A 19,562-nucleotide genomic window follows, 5' to 3' on the forward strand; every position below is an offset into this window, starting at 1 on the left:
TAATAAACAAATAAATAATATTTATTCACATATTTCCTTTACATCGACAACAGGTTCAACAGGATGGATTTGATTACCGTAACATTTGGTCTAGTGGTAAAAAAAAGGGTGGAAAAAGCAGCAAAACAGTCGATTCAGCTCTCTGGTCAGGATTAGGCTGGACACTTTCCACCTGATAAACGCGTCACGGCACCGCGTTTCTTCCTTAGAATATTCTCCAATGAGAATTTTACACATTGCTGGGAGACTTCCGCGTTCTGGCAAACCTGGCCCACTGGAATTGCCCTTACGAACCGGAATTCATCATCCCCTTCTCGATACAATGCGTACACACACAAGTGCACGTCTTACATATACGTTGTTACAGCCTGTTCCAGATCGGTTTGGTAAGGACACAATCTAAAACACAGCTGCAACGGTCCTGTGAAGTTGTTAAAGGTAACTTCAGACCTTTCTACCGTGAGAGCTGGCAGACTGCCGAAAGAAGCGGTAAGCGTTGAGCTATATATCTGATGGAATCACCGTTTCAGTTCTAGCGATGCATAACTCCGTGCTAGAAATATCATAATTCCAGAGAATGAGGATCCTGTCCAGCAAGCGATCTGATCGCATTAGACAGAGAGATGCGTGCGAGAGTATACGTTGTTAGAAGAGAGAGATACGCTCAATCGTTGAGTCTTATGAATACAGTCTTATGAATAGAAAAAAGAGGGGATAGCTTTTACTCTATTCCCTTTTGAGCCGCATTTTAGCAATGACGATGCACGGCTAATTTGCCGAGATAGCTCGACTGTGAACAATGAAGGCAACTGTATGTTTTAGTGTATAGTTTAGAATCGCATAAAGTCAGTAGGCTCTATGTCTCTTTAATTAAAAAAAACAATGCATATATTTTTTTTTGTACAAATTAAAATAAAATCCTGCACACACATACTCAACCTTACCTGTAATAGTCGATGTCCAACGCTACTCTTCAAGCCAGACGTGTTATGCTCTGGTCCTCTTACCAGCATATGAAGTTGAGCTGTATGGCAAATGCCTGCGGATTAAACATTCATCACCTGTGGCGCTGTACTACCAACAACGAACATCAATTCATGTCCCTTAATCTCACACCCTCCCAAAACCAACGTGCACTGTCGATCGAGACTAGATATCGCCAATGATACACAGAACACTTTTAAAACTACGAAACCCTTCTATGTGATATTCAAGCACACTACATGGGACTACAGCACAAACAACTTTCTTTCCCTTTCAACCACGGCGGGGCAGGTGTTCGCTGCTAACACAATTAGAAGTAAAACTTTCCCAACACGAACGGAGTGGGTAGCTTGCTCTAGAGCAAGTGAAGGGGATACATTATTTCATCATTTTTTCGGTATTATTTCTAAAACGCAACACTCGCACACACAGGGTCATACACACTGACACACAATTATTCACTCAGGCACCCAATTCCTTTGCCGGTAATCAACTTTTATTTCCACTGCCCTGGTTGCACCTAAAATCCATAACGTTCATCAAACCACCGACTCTAATGGACAAAGAATGTCTTGAATTCCCGCGTTCACTAGAGATACTAACGCGCCTACTACCATCGAATACGCACAGCACTCACACACCGCTCGGTTCCAGTGGCAAATCGTTACTATACCGTCAGCTGTAGGCTTTCTTCGCCCTCGCCGAGCAGGAAAACTGTCGGAAAACCTGAGCGCTCGGGAAAACTCGGCTCCAGCTGTTTCGTGCCACCGTCTTCGTGGGGTCCGGTGTTTGTTTTGACAGTTCACACGCATCGCTCGGGAAATGGTCCGAAAAGTGGCAGCTGTATGTAGTGGTGTGCGAAAATTCTCCCATTTTCCGGTGTCGGATGTTGATACACACCCACCGGTGGAATGAAAAAAAAACGCCATTCGTGCATAATAGTCGGCGATGCAGTAACATGTTCACGAAATGTCGAGTATGCGCTGCCTTGGCAATGTGCCCCAACCTTCTTTCAGTATGGCATTGATGGATATGTGTCATTTCCTTTATGTACCCAGTGTATCAACGTAGAGTGTGATTATTGCTAACGAGCCGTAATTATTGGCATTAGCAAAATATTTGCTCGACCCGGTTGGTTTTGCAAGAACCATTCACCCGACAGTCGCCGACAACAGTTACAACGGCATGCAGCATTACGATGGATCGCATGCGCCAGGACAACGGTTACGGATAACACACAGCCGTTATGCGTCTTGTAACCTTATTTCTTGCAACCAACACACCAACCCGCTGCGCTGGTCGTTCTACTAGAGCGCGAGTTTGGCCGCGTTTCATTCGGAAAGAAATATACTAAAAACAAACACACACACACACACACACACACACACACCCACTCGCGTATGAATTCTAATGTCATCGGGCAAGGCCACTACGCCACGCGTTTCTCATTTGCTTACCGATTTTCTACCCCAACAGCGCTTCCATTCCCACACAACGTCTAGATACTCGATTTGGGGAAAGTCGATCAGATCGCTTACGCAAATAAACGCGCCCGGCGTGGAAACCGTTTATTACCGTTTGTTTACAGTAGAGCAGTCTCTTTATTTCGCTTAATTCTACACCGAACGCTCGGTTGGCAACTCTTTCATGGGAAGAGAAGATGGGCAGGGCAGAAACGAGGGAAGATTTGTGCACGCAAGCAACTCGCGAGACGTGCGTGCGTGTGCTCCGACACCTTCGCCGGGACTGTGCTACGATCACCGGGCAAAACGGTGATCAAAGTTGACTAGAGAGTGAGAAAAGGTCTCGCCGACACCAGCGATGGTTAGCGTATTTCGTTGGCCCAAAAGTCTTTCACCATGTCGGCCGCCTTCTCGCCGATCATAAACACCACTGCGTTGGTGTGCGATGCCGGTATGGTTGGTATGATCGATGCGTCGACGACACGCAGCCCCTGGATGCCGTACACCTGCAGCTGTGGATTGACGACCGCTTCCGGATCGGTCACAGGTCCCATCTTGCACGTACCGCACTGCAAACAAACACACCGATGATCAAGCAGTCTTTCAACTTCTGCGCTAATAATATTCCCCCATACCTGATGCTGCAACGTACTACCGATACGTCTGATGGCACACTCCCAATACTCATCGCTTCGGAAGCGATGCTGCTCACAGCCGTAAAACGGTGTACTGTGCAACCGTGCCCCAACGTCACGGAAGCTGCGAGATTCGATCAGATCGACCGTCAGCTTGACGCCTTCCCGCAGCACGAGAAGATCGTCATAGTCCGCAAAGAAGTTACCCTCCATGCGGGGCCAATGAAACGGGTTGGTGCTTTTGAGCGAGATTCGACCGCGACTCTTCGGCCGCATCAGAACCGGTGAGACCGAAAACGCGTGCTTGCCGAGGATCGAGCCGTAGGTGCTGTGGTAGAACTGGTCCGTAAAGCCGATCGTTGCCCGCAGCGTACCCGACTCATCGTTGTTGTAAGCACCTGTGCCCATGACCAGCTCAATGTCCGGATAATCAGAGGCTGTTAGGTTAAGGAGAAGTAAGACAATTACACTATTTTACTATACAGACATCGGAAGACATTCCACTTACGCGTGAAGCTAATGTTAGTCTTTACGAAAGCGACACCCTCCGCACCGCCCGGAGAGGTGAATGGACCCCGGCCATGTACCAGATAGTCGATAATGGGGCGCGGCGAACGCATGTCTCGTTCCCGCACCGTCACCGGTTGGTTCACCGGAAACACCAACCCTGGCAGATTCAAATGGTCCTGCATGTTATATCCTACCGGTAGATCCTGCACCACGGGAATGCCCATCTCCTTCAGGTGCTCCCTGGGGCCGACACCGGACAGCATCAACAGCTGCGGCGAGGCTATAGCACCCGCCGCCAGGATCACTTCCTTACGCGCCCTTATCACATACCGCCGTCGACGCTTGATGAACTCCACACCGTACGCTTGCTTCGTTACCGGATCAATCAGCACTTTGGTGACGCGGGAGTACATTGATATGTCCAGGTTGGGACGTCTTGAGGCTGGTACGAGGTAAGCCTTGGACGCACTGCATCGACGTCCTCTGCGCATGGTCGCTTGGGCTTTACCGAAACCGAGTTGAATTTCCCCGTTTGGATCTGTCTCCATGTACCCGAGGTCACGCCCCGCCTCAATGAACCGCTTCAACAGGGGTGTCTCAAATTGAGACTCTTCCACGTCGACCAGTCCCGCTGTAGAACGGTACGGGGAGTGTTGCAGTTCGGGAATCTGCACACGTTCCGACTTCTTGAAGTACTGCAGCACCTCACGATAGCCCCAGCCAGGGTTGCCTGCCTGCTCCCAACCGTCGTAATCGCTTCGGTGACCGCGTGTGTAGATGAGGAAGTTGATGAGACTGGTGCCGCCGAGACCGCGCCCTTTAGGCCAATTGCAGACGCCTCCCTTCAGCCCCAAACAGGCACCCTTCATCGGGTCAGCCTTGTAGCCCCAGTTGTAACCTAAAAGTATAGAAAATTACAAGCAAGTTTTAGGATCTATCCATCATGCTCATTATGCAAGGTCATTTGACTCTCAGGGTTTTCCAAGTCACTTTCGAATGCAAAAATTGTTATTCACCGCGTGCGAGAAGTTAATTAATATCATTCTGATATTTCATGTTCATCATAATAATTTTAAATTTCTTCAGCATGATTTTCAACACTTCATGGGTCTATTTCCATCGATTTTGTACAGGGGCTTGAGGCCGGATCACATCACTCGGTTCATCATTGTTTACCGTTGAAGTGATGAAAATCGTGCTGAAGGTATTAAAAATTATTATGATGGAAATGAAACATCAGATTGATGTGGATTAATATCTTCAACATATTTCAAAGAACTGCTAAACTCAATCCAGCCTTAGACGTGTTGAAAATCATGTGGAAGAACAAAAAAATATTATGATGCATTTACAATATTTGACAGCTGTTGAAAATCATCTCGCAAGCAATGAAAAACGTTGCAGATATTGGAACTTGACTCGGAAAACCCTGTAATAACAGTTTCATTGAAGCAACATCGACCCCAGCCTGCTTGATCATTGAAGGGTTTGCACCATTCAAAAGCTTCACTCAATGGAGCTTACACAGAGCACTACAACTGTTGCGGCAACGCATGCGCTGCAGTTGCGCGTGACACGTGCAACTGCGGCATCATCAACCCTTCATGTTGCACGCGTATGAAAGAGAAAGGTGAATGCGTTTCCGCGAATCACGTGAATAGTAACGGGAGGGGGAACTTATTTTTAGAAACCCCTGAATGAGCCCCTGTTAACAATCGCTAGAAGCGCGATGGCCGCGACGCTGCATATATAGACGTTCCGACTGGCACTTTCGCAGGGTAGTCTGCTGTTCTCATGGTTCAAAGGGGGGAGTTACCTTACACAACTCACAAACCATATAGCGGTACATGTCGTATTAACTATATAAAAACCTGTTATCAAGCAGTCTAATGAAAAACGCGCCCTTCTCTTCACTGAGATGTGGAACAAAACACTCCAAACAGAAAATTGAAACGAAAACTCATAACCAGCTCTCGCATCTAACTGCGGTCCTGTATGGAAAAAACAACAAAGCCTGTCCAAACAAATGCAAAAATGTGTGGCTGGAATAATTTCAAGTAATAAGTTCGTTACGAGAAAAAATCATATGACCAGAGAATAGATTCGACTATCTTTTTTAATTTGCGCTTCCACAAAATTGATATTATGTTGTTTACTTATAACTATTGTCAAATTTATATTGTTGTAGTTGTTGTACATTTATTTTCTGTATAACAACTTCCAGTTAAATGGTCACGATATTCAAACAGAAAATGTTAAGGCTTACAATTATTTGGTATTTCTCATAAGAATTTAATGAGTGTATTTTGTCAACATCTCAAATAAATTTACCTATTTATATCAGTATTATAGTTTCCACTTCAGAAATCGAATGAAAGAAAATGGAAACGTATGGGTTTTATGGGGTAATGCACCCTCGGACAAAATCCACTGTTGCAGATTTCCTAATTTCAATCGCAAAAATTTACCACAACAAAAACTTCATTGATTTGCACAGGTTTATATCAGAACCTTTTGTGCTGACCGCTTCACTAAAAAGATAAACAGTGCTAAAAACTAGTTATTTTTTATATTTGAAATATATAGCTGTATTAATTATGTTCGAAGCTTCAATCTCCACATTTTTATGTCAGAAAGTAAACATTTGTAAACATTACAAAATTAATTCTGAATCCTTTGGCATTATTTTTTCTTAGGATTTCATTTACTTTCGGTCTAATTGTAGAAATTGTTTCAACTGTTTCAATTGATCAGTGATTGGTTATTTACCGTGGTATTTTATGAACTCTTACACATTTGTGCATTTCGCATCTTTGTATTGCTGCGTTTTGCCCCATTGTTATGGTACATCCCTTTATTATTGATGTTTTTAGGAAATACACTTGTTTCGCTATACTGTCAAAATTATCTTAATTGAATACTACTTTGCACCTTCAAGAACCAAACTATTTGATGTAATCAATATTCGCAAGAAAATTTCATTGAAAAATAATTATTTTTTCCTACGTGGTGCACATAAACCAAGGAACCCAAAATATTTTCAATTAATGAAATCTTTACAGATAATCAATAAATAAACACACTTCAAGGGCAACCATGAATGTCTCATAAATTATACTTAAGATATATTTATCCCATGTCGTATTACATATGTGCCCTCTGGGCACACACGAACAATCGAAACGATGATCATGATTCAAACTTTGTGCCCTAGTTTCTTTTGTTTTCATACAGCTGCAAGCCGTGATGGCAGATAGTTTTGAGGTAGCGGAACAGCCCAAGGCATATCCCAAACCAGACTGCAACTCTCCAGAATAGACACAGAAATAAGCGCCACATCTCTATCGATCTTAACCTCTAACGTAATGGGACCCATCAGTCGAAATATCCGCTCCAACCTACCTGTAATGGTGGTCAGGCCAGCCGTCAGCGGTACCTCGGTCAGCATGTTACCTTCCTTGCCCGCCTCCAGCAACAGCACGTTCCAGTCCCGTACTTCCGACAATCGGTTAGCCATCACGGATCCACCCGAACCGGCACCGATGATGATGAAATCGTACTCCTTCCGGAAAACCTTCGTGTCCGGTATGCGGGGTGTACCATTGTTGAACAGGACGCTGGTTTCATCGAAAAGCGTTTGAAAGAAAGTGTCATCGTGGCCATCCGCTAGTAGATTCGGAGTCGTAAGGATAAACAAGACCAACCAAATGGGTGACTGTAAAGAAGAAAAATCAGCGCTTTTGGGTTTAGTTACTGTGCAATTATTGATAAAACAATTATTGACATTAACAGGAAGTAGTAAATCAAATCTGTTTATTGTATGGCGTCACTCCCAAACCCGTTTCCAAAACTTCTTCCGGCGCTTTCGGCTTCAACAGCCTTGTCACCGCTATGGCTTCGATTTGATACACGGAACCGGCACATTGACCGTGGATATTTTTAATGTATTTCCTTCCCGCAGATGGGACAGCTGAGAGAGAATCTGCCCTGATACCTTCCCTTTGCTCGCCACGGTACAGCATTGTAAGCTGACGTAGGAAAACATTTACATGCAAACGAGGCTCGATCGATGAAACGCCCATGTAAAATGCATCCCATACATCACGACCTTACTGTTCGACCACCACCGCTTGTGACCATTATCATCATCAGCGTCGAGCTGTCCATTAACGATTTATCAAACGTCCTTGCAAGACGCGTGCATGCGAAGCAGACCCACACACCCACAGGTGACAGGTAGCGCAGACAATCCTTTCCGGCTGATGTACGAACCGACGCTTCTTGAAACTGTATCAAGGTTAGCTACCCTTTTGTATCGGAGGGATGACGTTGGTTTGAAGGAAAAAGAGTGACTAACTCTAAGCGACCCCGAAAAACCTCGTGCGTTATCCGGTGAGAGTGATTTGTTACAGACGTAACCTTTTTCTGAAGCCTTTTATTTTTATTTCATGCTGAATTATCCATCCCTTCTTTTGAGTGGAGAGGTGATTTAAAAAAAAACAAACAAAAAAATTTGTAGGAAGGTCAAACATTGCAAACTCAATTGTTTCATCAATGGAATGGATGGATGGTTGGTTTGCTACAGACATTGCCGCTAAATTTTACTTCATATCTTTTCAGTCTATAAACAATAAGCATCAATGACTGTTAGTCTCTGTATTGTTTTTGCAAATTTAAGAAACTGTAGGTTTCAAAATTAGTGAATTCAAAACACTGAATGAAGAATTTAATGAACAGACATAAAAAAATACCATTTTCATGCTGAATTTGAAAGGTTGTAAGAATAACAGTAACCAGGTCAATCGAAGATTTTCATGTTCTCTGATTTACAACTTAACATCACACTCGGAGTGGGTTCCAACGCTACATGGAACCAACAAACTAATCCCATAAAAACGCATTTATAAAAGGATAAGTTGTGGGTGATCACCGGAGTTATAAAATACTATTAAGCGCTGCAAGCCATTTGATTTGTCATCTTTGCTGAATAATTCATTCAATTTCGTGTGAACATTGCTCGTGTGAAATCGCAACAACAACAAAAAACATAGTAAATTTCATCCAATTAGGACACTCTAAATACGGGTACAAACAAAAGCAAACTGCAGCCCGATTCAACCATCCATAGCGTTGAGCCGCGTCATACTCAACCGGGCAAAAAAGGTGAACCAACACAACAGCATTTGGTGTCTTTGTTTTTGTAATTGATCGGTTATCGAGCAAATTTGCTTAGGGACGTTAATTGGTTGCGCCAACAACGAGCCTAGCGGTGGATACGGTGGTTACGGTTAAACTGCTCCGGCCCGGTCAAAGCCCGCCCAGCCCACAACAGCTTGGGTGGTTGAAGCGAAGGAAATGAATCATTACCGACCATTTGACAGCGCCGGCCTTGACCGTCAACCGGTGCCGGCGTTACCGCCTCTAGATGACGAAGCGTTTCGTGGTGGCTGTTGTGGGGTTGCCCCTGTTTAAAGTGCTGTTTTTCTACACACGCAAAGGATATTTTTACCAGTCGTAAATGAAAGAAAGCTCTAGAACATAATTGTTAGATTTTCTGTAAACAATTTTCTAACACTCCTTTACTATTCCATCCACTACAACCATGCAAACACTCCAGTTTTCGCTGATTAGTAGTCGATTGGGGTTGTTTTAAGCAGGATTTATATAACCCGCGGGCAAATAAACCTAATCAAACCGGGATAATAACGGATCAGAATAAGTAGCTTTGCGTCATCGAGCCTAATAACCCGCCCCCTGCCTAAGCCCAGTCTCCTCGGGGATCCTTTCCACTCGACACACGCTCGGCAAAGGGCTGCCCGTATGTGCGCGCCCCTTTCGCGCATTAAACAGATTTCGCCATAATAACACCATAACTCCCCCCGCGTCACGCAGCTCGGTACGGGTCTATGCAAAACTTGGCGTCTGCATAAATTATACCCAACAAATGTCCACCCCGTACAGCGGCCTAATTATCTTGTGCGTGTGGAATTATCCGATCGCAGATCGGTTACTCTGCAGAGCCAACCAACGTGAGGGGTTTGGGGGAATTCCTTCTAGCGCCGCGCGGTTTCCGAGTGTGACAATTACAGTGCCACGGTTCGACAATGCGCAGCGCGCGACCAGCGCAGCGATCGAGCGGGGATCGATTATAAAACGAAGCACTTGCATTTTTAATGTCGGATATTAGCAAACACACCGAAAGACACACAACACACGCGCACCTCATACCAGTAATGATCGCTTGATTAGAACTGTGTTTGATTGAATTGAGTAGCGTTTCGTACGGGGACAATTAATAGCATTTAATAGCCGAAAAAGTGTTGCCAATCGTGTAGAAACATTCATCAGCGATCGTTTAAATATCACACCTTAAGGGCAAACGACAAGGAATCCGTTTTGATTTGTTTACGTCAAACCGTTTGCCATGCTGACGCATTTAGTCGTTAGGACTATTCCATTCGCAGCAATGTAGAATGATGTTTTATCTTGTGAAATATCACACAAATATTTTAGAAGGAGAAGTTCTTACTGAAGGAAGACACAAAAAGGGGAATCATCAGTACTTTGCCTTTTGGCGTAGCTGCGTCAACGGCTGTCTGAAAACGTTTGGTCGTCCAACAACCAAGGCTGGATTTCATTCGGTTGACGTAAAGCACGAAACGGTGGCCGCTGCGTGCTTGCCGGACTGGATTGCAAATTTTCGGAAATACCCTAAACCTGTTCTTTCTCCTTTGTCGTGTCGTGCCGCGGTCTAAGCTGTTCATCGTGAAATGGAAAGGAAATTAAGAACGCGAGAAAAGAATTTTGGATTCCCACCGGTTGCCTGTGAATTGATGTAAATTGATGCGATGTCTCTGACGTAACAGGCTTAACGGCAGGGCGATAGGAACGACAGTCACTGCTAAGTGTTATTTTATGTTAAAAAAGCTCGTTTCTCATAAAAATCTATGTTTCTAGTTTCAATCATGAGGACAAGCTAAGCTATATAGCCACTTTAAGGTGCCTTAACAGCAGCAATACCTTGACATGGATGTTTCAGGCTCTCCTGCCACTCACATCATGCCACCAATATCCGCGAAATTATTGCATGGTTTCACCAAAAAAAAACAATCCCCTATCAAACTGTTACATAAAAAACGACAAGGCCCCTTGGCAAGAGATGTTAAACAATATTCCGAATATAAAACGATACGTTCAACGGCACGATATATTGCATCATTTATGTATGCTACAGATACTTGCGGAATGTATGTGTCTCTCTCTCTCTCTCTCTCTCTCTCTCTCTCTCTCTCTCTCTCTCTCCCTTTTGCTCAATTTATACCCTAACCTTGCTTAGCAAAAGCGCCTAAAAGCTTCCAAAATCGATCGAATGATTAGCTTAATGAGAATCTAACACAAACCAAAACCACAAAGCGCCGCCAGTTTCCTGCGGCAATGCGTTATTGAATGAAAGACAACACGCACGATAACTGACACTCGGCATGGAAATGGCCTGGGGGAAAGGCCACAGTGGCAACAGACCTTGCCCTTCATTCGCTCGATAAACATCTTCCATCGAAATGCAGTCACTGGTGTTCTGGTGACCAAAGTGCTGGAATCCACGTCGCTCTATCCCACGGCTTCAGCGCATTCTATAAAAGTGATCAAACGAAGGAAAAAACCACACACACACACACAGAAGAGACCTTTGGATCTGTCCCTTGTACGACCTTCCCCTTGGCTTTGTCACGTAGGCGTCCGGTTTCTGGGGGTATATATGTATACATGTTCGGCCGGCCATGCAGATGCATACTAAACTAATCGAAGCTCGTTTGTCACTATTTGCACTACGCACCGATGGGCACTCGTGACGCTAGTGACGCTCTACACACTACGAAGGCTACACACTCAAGAACCTGTTTACCTGAGCCGCGGGCAAACAGACACCTGCCGAGTTGGTGAGAAGAAAAAAAAACAATTTTCACTTGCACATTATAAATGCAGCTCTGGTTGCACGTTAGAAGCTTCTACAAGATTGTCAACATGTTGTACGCGATTTCAGTTCTGGGTACACCCTATACGTGGACTGCAAGCCGATTGCCAACTCTCCGCATTTCGATGCAAAAATCATTCGCTTTTGCAAGATTTCATTCGATGTCACAGCTTTGAATCAATCCCTCGACGCTGACGCTATCAGCCGCAACCACACCTTGATCGTTTGGATGATTAATCTTCTTCTTAAAGCTGTCAGACTCGGTGAACACGGCCAGACACTGGCCACCCCAAAACCGAAAAGGCCACCAAAGGTCGCCCACGGTAGTTGGCTCACTTAATTCGTCAAGAGCGTCCCACAATTAATCACACTCCGCGTCCTGTCTGCCGATTTTGCGACACTATGATCGTTGGAGTTGACAGAAATTCCGTTTGACAGCGAATCCTCAGCGAGCTGCGTTGGTTTATAGTGCAGCAGCGCTGGATTTGGGCGAGTTGTGTGGGAATTCATATTGCCCATGCCATGTGTGCCTGCTCTATCCCCAGTCGTGCCGTTACGGAAACCAGTCCAGTTAAGACCTGAGCAAATGCCGATCGGGGATTCAAGGTGATCAACGGGCTGCTCGATCGTATGCAGAAATATCACACAAACACACACGCACAGCTTCATTCTAGGTCGTTGGGGACAAACGGAGCAGAAAACGAATGAAAGTGAAACCCCGTTGCACGATCACGTTTAAAGGCGGGGAGGACTCTCTGTAGATCGTTCTTTCGCTGCCCTTTCGCTCACGCGCTGGTGCATTGGCGGTGGCATAGCGCTAAGAAAACAAGCTCAAGGTAAACCGTTGCAGTCAATTATGGTGCATTCCATCTGTGTGTAAGACGTCACGCGGTGCATTTCGGGTGAAGGTGTCGTCTGCTTCTGGACATGTATCATAAACAGTTGTTGGAGTACAATTCACTTTTTTCCTAAATTAATTGCAACGAGTGAACGTGCTCCAAATCCGTTTCCCCGTAGCCTTGGGAAGGCAATAAACAGGAAAAGATCGGTGATCGGTTTGTTGGCAATACTTTTAATTAATTCAGCTTCATTCGGTCCAAATTTCTGAGATATTTACAATCGAACGAGAGTTCACCTAGTTACAACTTGCAAGACAGTCGATCTTGATCGATCTTTTACTCCAGCATCAGCCAGCTCATTAGCAAACTTCTGGTCCAATCTCCTAGCGATGACTTCAAAGAAAGCAAACAAAAGTGCGGTCCATTCGGACGCCGGACACAGGTGCGATTCTTCACAGACAGACTCTTATTTGCTACAGTAATGCATGTGTGCCCATATGTTACGGCTTAACCTTCAAATCATCAGACAGCCAAAATTGGCACAAATGCACACGCTGCCCGATTTCCGGCAAAGCCGGTTTTGTCTGCCTATTTACCCGCTAAGGACACCGGCTAATGGATGGTAAAACAGCACCCTCGTGTCAGTTTTAGCCCCCCCCCCCCCTCCCCCATTTTCGGGACACGCACACATCCACACACAGAGGGGCAAATTAGATTTCGTGCAAATAATGACCGCGAATGGCGATCGACCATTCCGTGCCGATGATCGATTGCTTCTGATGTCATCTCGTTGCTCTAGCTCTAATTAATGGGGGAAGCTCGGTTTTTTCTTTCTTGTTTAGGCAAATAGACTGAGGCTAGAAAAAAAAGCCAAAACCGGAAAGCTAATTATAATCTATTAAAGGGAATGTTTAAGCATCTAATAGATTCCGCGGGTGTCTCTGAGATGAAAATTAATTAATTTCCTTCAACAACGCCCTGAGGGCACCCGGCACAGCACAGCTCTGCAAGCAAATATCACGAACCATTTCGTGCCACACTTCAGCAAACACTTCAACTGAAGTCAGTTCTTCAGTGTTACCACCTTTCCTGCAGCCTCCGCCAATGTTAAGTAAGCGGCGTATCGCGCCCGACTACTTTATCACACTTGACGACTCTCCGAACACACCGAACCCATTTCTTCCACTCGGCACGGTCAACGGACCATTGCCGCACGGACACACAATGTCGGCCGATTCACATCGATTGATGTGCGGCAGCATAAATTTTCTCCTCCCATAAACAACACACCAAAAGCAACAACAGCAAACGCTCCATTGCGACAGCCGCACGGGCGCTTCTGCTTTCGATTGCTGCTGTTGTGTTTGGTGTTGCTGTTTGGAGTGTCCCAAAAGTCTGCAAGTCGCTCAAGGTTAGGTCAACGGATGGGGCGGGTTTTTTTTGTTTTCTCTAGCGACGATTAGAGACCTCGGTTGTTGTTGATGTTGTTGTGCACTGAGATGGGAGATACAGCTCGGGAACAGTAACACATTCATTCATCCCGCACGGCGGGTCTTTCCGATGTAATGGTGCGGTGAATAATTTGCATCGCAATTACAACGCATATGAAAGACGATGCGGCCATCCACACGCACTGGCAAGGCAGGGCACATGCTGCGAGAGGCACTCTATCAGTGAAGCTGATTGACAACAGGTCGTAGCTGCAAATGACATTCCCACCGATGGGGTGACGACAAAACAACCCCAACAATAGTGCGCTGATTGCAATTTGCTCCTCCTGTACAATTGATGCTATTTACGGATTTCAATACCAACTCATCCACAGCGTGTGTTTGGGTGGTGGTTCTCTTTTTTTTGTAGATGTAATCTTTGTAATCTGTTTTCAAATCACACCTTCTGCGGCATTCGCTCGTACTTGTTGAAGCTCGTTCGCATTGTACAGGCGGGCAGGGCAGGGATGCAAAAATTAGCACCCATTTAGCACCCCACTCGCTGCTCCAAACGTTCTAACCAGAATTGGTGACGGTGTGCAAAAATCCACCGAATCATCCCTGCGATATCAATGATGTAACGGATCACTTTTTGGATTGTAACGTCTGATCGATTGAACGAAACAAGTGGTTTGATTTGCAAAATTGTTTCATGCGTAGAAATTGAAGAAATCTACTCCGTTAAACTGTATCAACACTTTACGCAAGCGCCCTATCAATCAGCACGGTACGCGAAATTGCAGCACTCGAAGAAATTTCCATACCTCACAACATACTTTTTCCTCATATCGTGCACGCTTGTTTATTTACACAATTGAATTAAATCGTGTTTAAAAACGTTTGCAACAAATTGGACTGCCCCAAACGGCTTTTCCATGTGGTGTCGGCCGTGCCGCGCCACCCTTTTTGTTTGGCCCCTATGCCAAGGCAATGTTCTACGCCTTCGCACGCACCAGCGAACCCGCGCAAAGCCTTGTGTGTTTACACTATTGAGGAAACGCACTTGGCGCCTGTTTGCTGATAGGGTAGGCAATGCACGAGCTCGTCACATTCTTGCCACGGTGTTGTGGCTTTGGCTGTCCCACGAAAGGGGGCTTGTGTTCTCCGAACAGCAAGCGAAAAGATAACAAACTTCTTAACTGGTATGCTTGTTAGACATTTTATCTCAAATATACTTATGACTAATGGAATCTTGTAATCTATTCGCACACACACACACACACTTCCGTACCATTTTTGCTGTACACCGGTTCATTTGCACGAGCCGCGAGAAGATCTTGTTCACTTTTCCTGTTCACTTTTCTCTCTTGTTTGCCGGACGCGACGGAGCTCTCTTATCAACTGACACGAAATATGTGACCAACCATTTCACAACAACACACCGCCCAACATCTCACACCGCGTAGCTAATCACAGTCTGTCTGAACACACGCTTAAAAGCACACCTTTCGGAAAGAACACTTTTACTATCATCCAAACAGAATAGAACCTTTGCTATCTCTCCTTAGTCACGATCACGATCACACTTTTCCACAAAGATTATCTTTTAAAACCAAACCAAAAACCCACAAACTGTTGGCTGGTTTCAAACTGCCAGCTGCTCGACGATCGCTCTCAAAAGAGGTCCTGTTCACGGCGCACCGCTATCACTAAATGGCTTGCGCTGATTTTGCTGTACAGTAACGCACCGGTTCCGCGTGGTTGTCTCGGCGACGCGCGGCCGACGCGATCGATGCTACATTTTTTGCTCCGTCGCGATCGTTACGTCCGATCGTCGGGTGTGCAACATCGGCCCAGGCAGGGGTTTTCAACTAAAGAATCATAGTTGTTTATCAGTTCGTACCATGCAAACCCCTTTACGAAATGCCTCCAAAAAATGCAATGATCTTCATGATCATAAGCTCTACTTCAATACAACAATTTGCCTTATCAAAAACATATCTGTAGAACATTATTACCAAAGCGCCTTTTTTCATGTAAAAAATTAAACCCATTCCTACCTTTTAACCATCTCTGCGAATGACCACAGATTGCGCGAACCCACCAAATGTTGCGCTACATGCTCTGTGTGCGCGTTGAAGTCTTTTGATTCACGCTGCAACACTCTGCAACACCTTCATCGGACAGCCTGCATTGAAGCGGCGGTCGGATCGGACCTTTACCAAAGGTGATGAACATCCTGGCCAAAGAAAGGCACGCAATGCAATCGGGGCAGCCCGGTTGGCGCGCTTTGGAAGATTGGGCGTTGGGGCGTGACGGAGTGGCGCTCATATGCAGCAATGTGCTCACCTCGCAATTAGCACACCAAGGCTAGCCACCATCGCGCTGGACGACCTCACCGACCGATGGTTAATCACAAGTCGCAGCAGACTCGGGCACGCTCGGCAGGGTCAACCATGGTGTACTTACATTCTTTTGTGCTATCAGTCATCGTCCCATCTCGCCGGAGTGGTTTGATTGCCATGAATCACACCATTGCACTGTTTTGCTGATGATCGATGATCGCTTCTCTGAAGGTAATAATTGGATAGGTCATTGACAAAGTGTACAAAGCGTTTGCAGAAAAACAGATCATTTCACAGCAAGATGCGTCGACAATCGTTTGTTGTGAGATAATTTAAGTAATAGTGGCACGCAATTTGCGATCATTACTGCCCACAAATTGTCTCATTTTGCACCTATTTCCAGCGGAGGACAAACTAATCACAACCAGCATCCGCCGCAATGCTTTGTGACAGTTTGAATGCTCCCAGTTGTCGGCTGATGATCAGCATTGCTCAGGGGTCAGAGTGTAAATGCCCCACTCGAAAGTAGATCAGTCACTAATGCAATTAAACCACTGACCGCCATTCATGGGAAAACGACCGTCTGGGGCGCTGATCGTTAGGCTTTGGAGTTTGGAGTTCGTCTCATACCGATAACGCCTGCAGCCATCAAAGTGTTTAGTGGTCGACTGATTTCACCCACATTTCACAGACTCGGATTCATTGACTGATCTTCATGCGTTATGCAATACCGGCGGGGACGATTTCACGATGCCGGCCACGGTTGATAGTAGTTAGTTGTGGTTAAATTAACGCATCCCAGCGTGTCACGTGTCGATGCGTTTTCGCCTCTTGACGGAAACCATCCACTTTTATACTAGCTGACGAAGAAGCTTGATGGATGAAATTTTCTTAACACACTTACTCTGCAAAGAAAACAATATTACACAACAGCAATGCGCTACTGAATAGAACAATGCACGCGTAGCGTCCCATTTCATCGATCACTAGGTCCCGCAAAAGTGTAAATAAAGCTCATTTTTCTTTTCAACACCCAAAACCCGAGGATGGTTTAAAATTAAAAATGTCATCCTTCGTTCCACTTACCCCGTTGCATATGGATAATTTGTCTTCCCATACATCAATTGAATGCCACAATTGGGTTGTTGCCGGGGTGTGTTTGTATAGTGACATAATTTGTACTTGCCGTGATAACTCTGCTTGTGAGGGTATGAAGCTTCAAGGTTCGCTCGCTTTACCCGAATCGATCACAAGTTTAAAGCGAGCTTGCAGCGCGGTATGAACGATCGGTGCCCTTTTTTGCATGTCATCTTCATTTGTTGATCGGCTGCAATGATTGGTGCCACTGTAAATTAACTGTTTTTTACAGCATCTTTTCGCTTGCAAAGCGAATACGGCAACAGTGGTTGCATTGCACCGGTGCAGCTCAAGGATAACGTGAGCAATTTCTTGGTAGGAGCTGGCTATAGGAGGGAGAGACAACCCCCTTCCCTTCTACCAGCATACTCACCGGTGTTCTCGATAAAACTGCATCTTAAATGCCGTTGCACTTGTTTTGTTTTGTCACCCCGCTTAGCATATGATCGTGATCGGTTGAAGAATGCTTCAAAATTGCAGTTGGAAGTGTATTTAACATCACAAAAATACATTAATCTAACATAGCAAATATCTTCTTCGCCTCATATTCAGCGTCTTATGTGTTGCGATTAAATGCACACCGATAAACGACGTGAGCCTCGGCACGTAGTCCACCTGCTCATTCAACCATACACGCACACTGCGCACTGATCGTTGAACCCTTACACCCTTGCTTACCATCACCAGGGGAGTACCTAAAATCCTCTCGAATAAAAATCAAAAATTAAAAGTCACTTTTACTAGCTTTGTTTATATCAGTGAAACACCCCGAATGCTGGGGCGTTTGCTGGTTGCAGCGCGTAAAACAAAACGCACAAACCCGTTCTCTTTTCATGTTCACTGTCAGTGCGGTTTTTGTTTTTGGGGTACCCGCCGTACCTCCAGCGACCTCCATTTTCAATCAGGCTTTGGTATTGTTATCGGCGCCAAGAGCCACGGACCACTTTGGGGCTTTGGTTGAATTTCAGAACTGCTGCACCCCATGAAAACACTGGCCGGGTGTAATCGTACTGTTTTTTCAAGGACAGGTGTTTTACTTTCGCTTGTCGTATTGCATTCATTAATGCTTCCCCAGACATGATGGGAGTCTTATGATACAGATGAGATAAGAAGCCGTACTACTGGAGGATCTTCAATCGAGTTCACACATCAGGAATTGAATCAGGACATTTGATAAGTAGAGTGTGTTACGATGCTAATATTAATTGTGTCAAGGCTGCTGCTTCACTGGTATGAAAAAATGTGAACTCGATCGATTCCAATACCCGTAGCCGGCAGACAGAGACCGTAAACCGAGACCGGTTCCTTGCGGTTCCATCGGAAAAGGAGAGTCGTCGATGATTTTCAATCTCGCAACGGGTTTTTTTCTAAACGACTAGACGACGGTTTATGGTTTAGCAAAAAAAGCATATACACATTTTGCGAAATACGAAATACGACCCCAAAATAGTTCAAAAAAACGAAAAAATACCATCCGATCAACTGCCAACCGAGACATCTACTAATATTGCGAGGGAATGCATCTCTTTATAAGCCGATGATGTGCTGAATTTCACCATTCGCTCTAATGATCTCATTTTAGTGAGGCGCGACTTGTGTCACAGCAGGATCTATAAATTGTGCGTCTTTTATTCTTCCCCCCGCCTATCAAATCACTCTCAATAGAGATTCCCCGTGGGGAGTATTTTGCTACTTTCCTTTGGTTTGAAATATATGCTAAACTACACAGAACTGGACATTAGTATTCCGATCGTGCAGTGTTTAAGCGGCGAAGAATTCCACCCGATAGGCGTGTGCGAATGGAACGCACCAAAACTGGCTTCAGAGTTTATTGACACTTTGTGTCGCGGTTTCACGGGATGGTGTTTATGTCATCCATATATAAAAGAGATTAAAAGCATTATAATCTTACAGCATAATAATGCTCACAAATAAAGCCACTCAAGAATACAAGCTCCCTGCAACAAGCAAGAACACGAAGACGGGTGGACCTATGTACATTAATCGCTAAATTGCGCTCGCGCACGTATGGTGTAATCAAAGCCGGTAAAGGTTCGGAAATGATTGCGTACACACACACACATGGGGCTGACCACGAGAGGCCACCGAAACCGAAAGTCGCCAAACCGGATCTACCGCAATCTTTGGGGCTCGACAGCGACAGCATATAAGATCGGATACCTCCGGAGACTTGTCTCGTCGGCCACGGTGCGGGCGCATAGCGGTGAAGTGACGAGCCACCTTCTA

The 19,562-nt window shown here is 45.2% G+C and overlaps 2 protein-coding genes across 2 annotated transcripts in view; both read right to left on the minus strand.

Annotated features, from left to right (window-relative positions):
• The window catches only part of LOC120894584, a 57,602-nt gene extending 55,509 nt beyond the window's left edge, over nt 1–2,093 (minus strand). Inside the window, exon 1 of the mRNA XM_040297270.1 lies at nt 945–2,093. The gene's annotated coding sequence lies outside the window, so the exon portion shown is untranslated. The remainder of the gene's footprint in view (nt 1–944) is intronic.
• A 425-nt stretch (nt 2,094–2,518) lies between these two features.
• On the minus strand, nt 2,519–15,581 carry LOC120896328 (glucose dehydrogenase [FAD, quinone]). The gene is made up of 5 exons (XM_040300353.1): nt 15,125–15,581; nt 6,995–7,307; nt 3,591–4,490; nt 3,083–3,519; nt 2,519–3,016 (listed from the first exon to the last, which is right to left on the minus strand). The coding sequence occupies exons 1-5, from the start codon at nt 15,146–15,148 to the stop codon at nt 2,810–2,812; spliced, it is 1,881 nt and encodes a 626-aa protein (XP_040156287.1). The 5' UTR covers nt 15,149–15,581; the 3' UTR covers nt 2,519–2,809.
• Nucleotides 15,582–19,562: the final 3,981 nt, after the last annotated feature.

This window comes from Anopheles arabiensis, chromosome 2 (genome assembly GCF_016920715.1).
Source record: "Anopheles arabiensis isolate DONGOLA chromosome 2, AaraD3, whole genome shotgun sequence".
NCBI classification, from domain to species: domain Eukaryota; kingdom Metazoa; phylum Arthropoda; class Insecta; order Diptera; family Culicidae; genus Anopheles; species Anopheles arabiensis.

Excerpts from the sequence above, each read along its gene's own strand:
- LOC120896328 (XM_040300353.1), bottom strand. The coding sequence starts at position 15,148 with ATGAACCGGTGTACAGCAAAAATG. Across the intron at positions 7,308-15,124 it reads ACCGGTGTACAGCAAAAATG|TCACCCATTTGGTTGGTCTT; the intron begins GTACGGAAGTGT and ends TCTTCTTTACAG. Across the intron at positions 3,017-3,082 it reads GTAGTACGTTGCAGCATCAG|TGCGGTACGTGCAAGATGGG; the intron begins GTATGGGGGAAT and ends GTTTGTTTGCAG.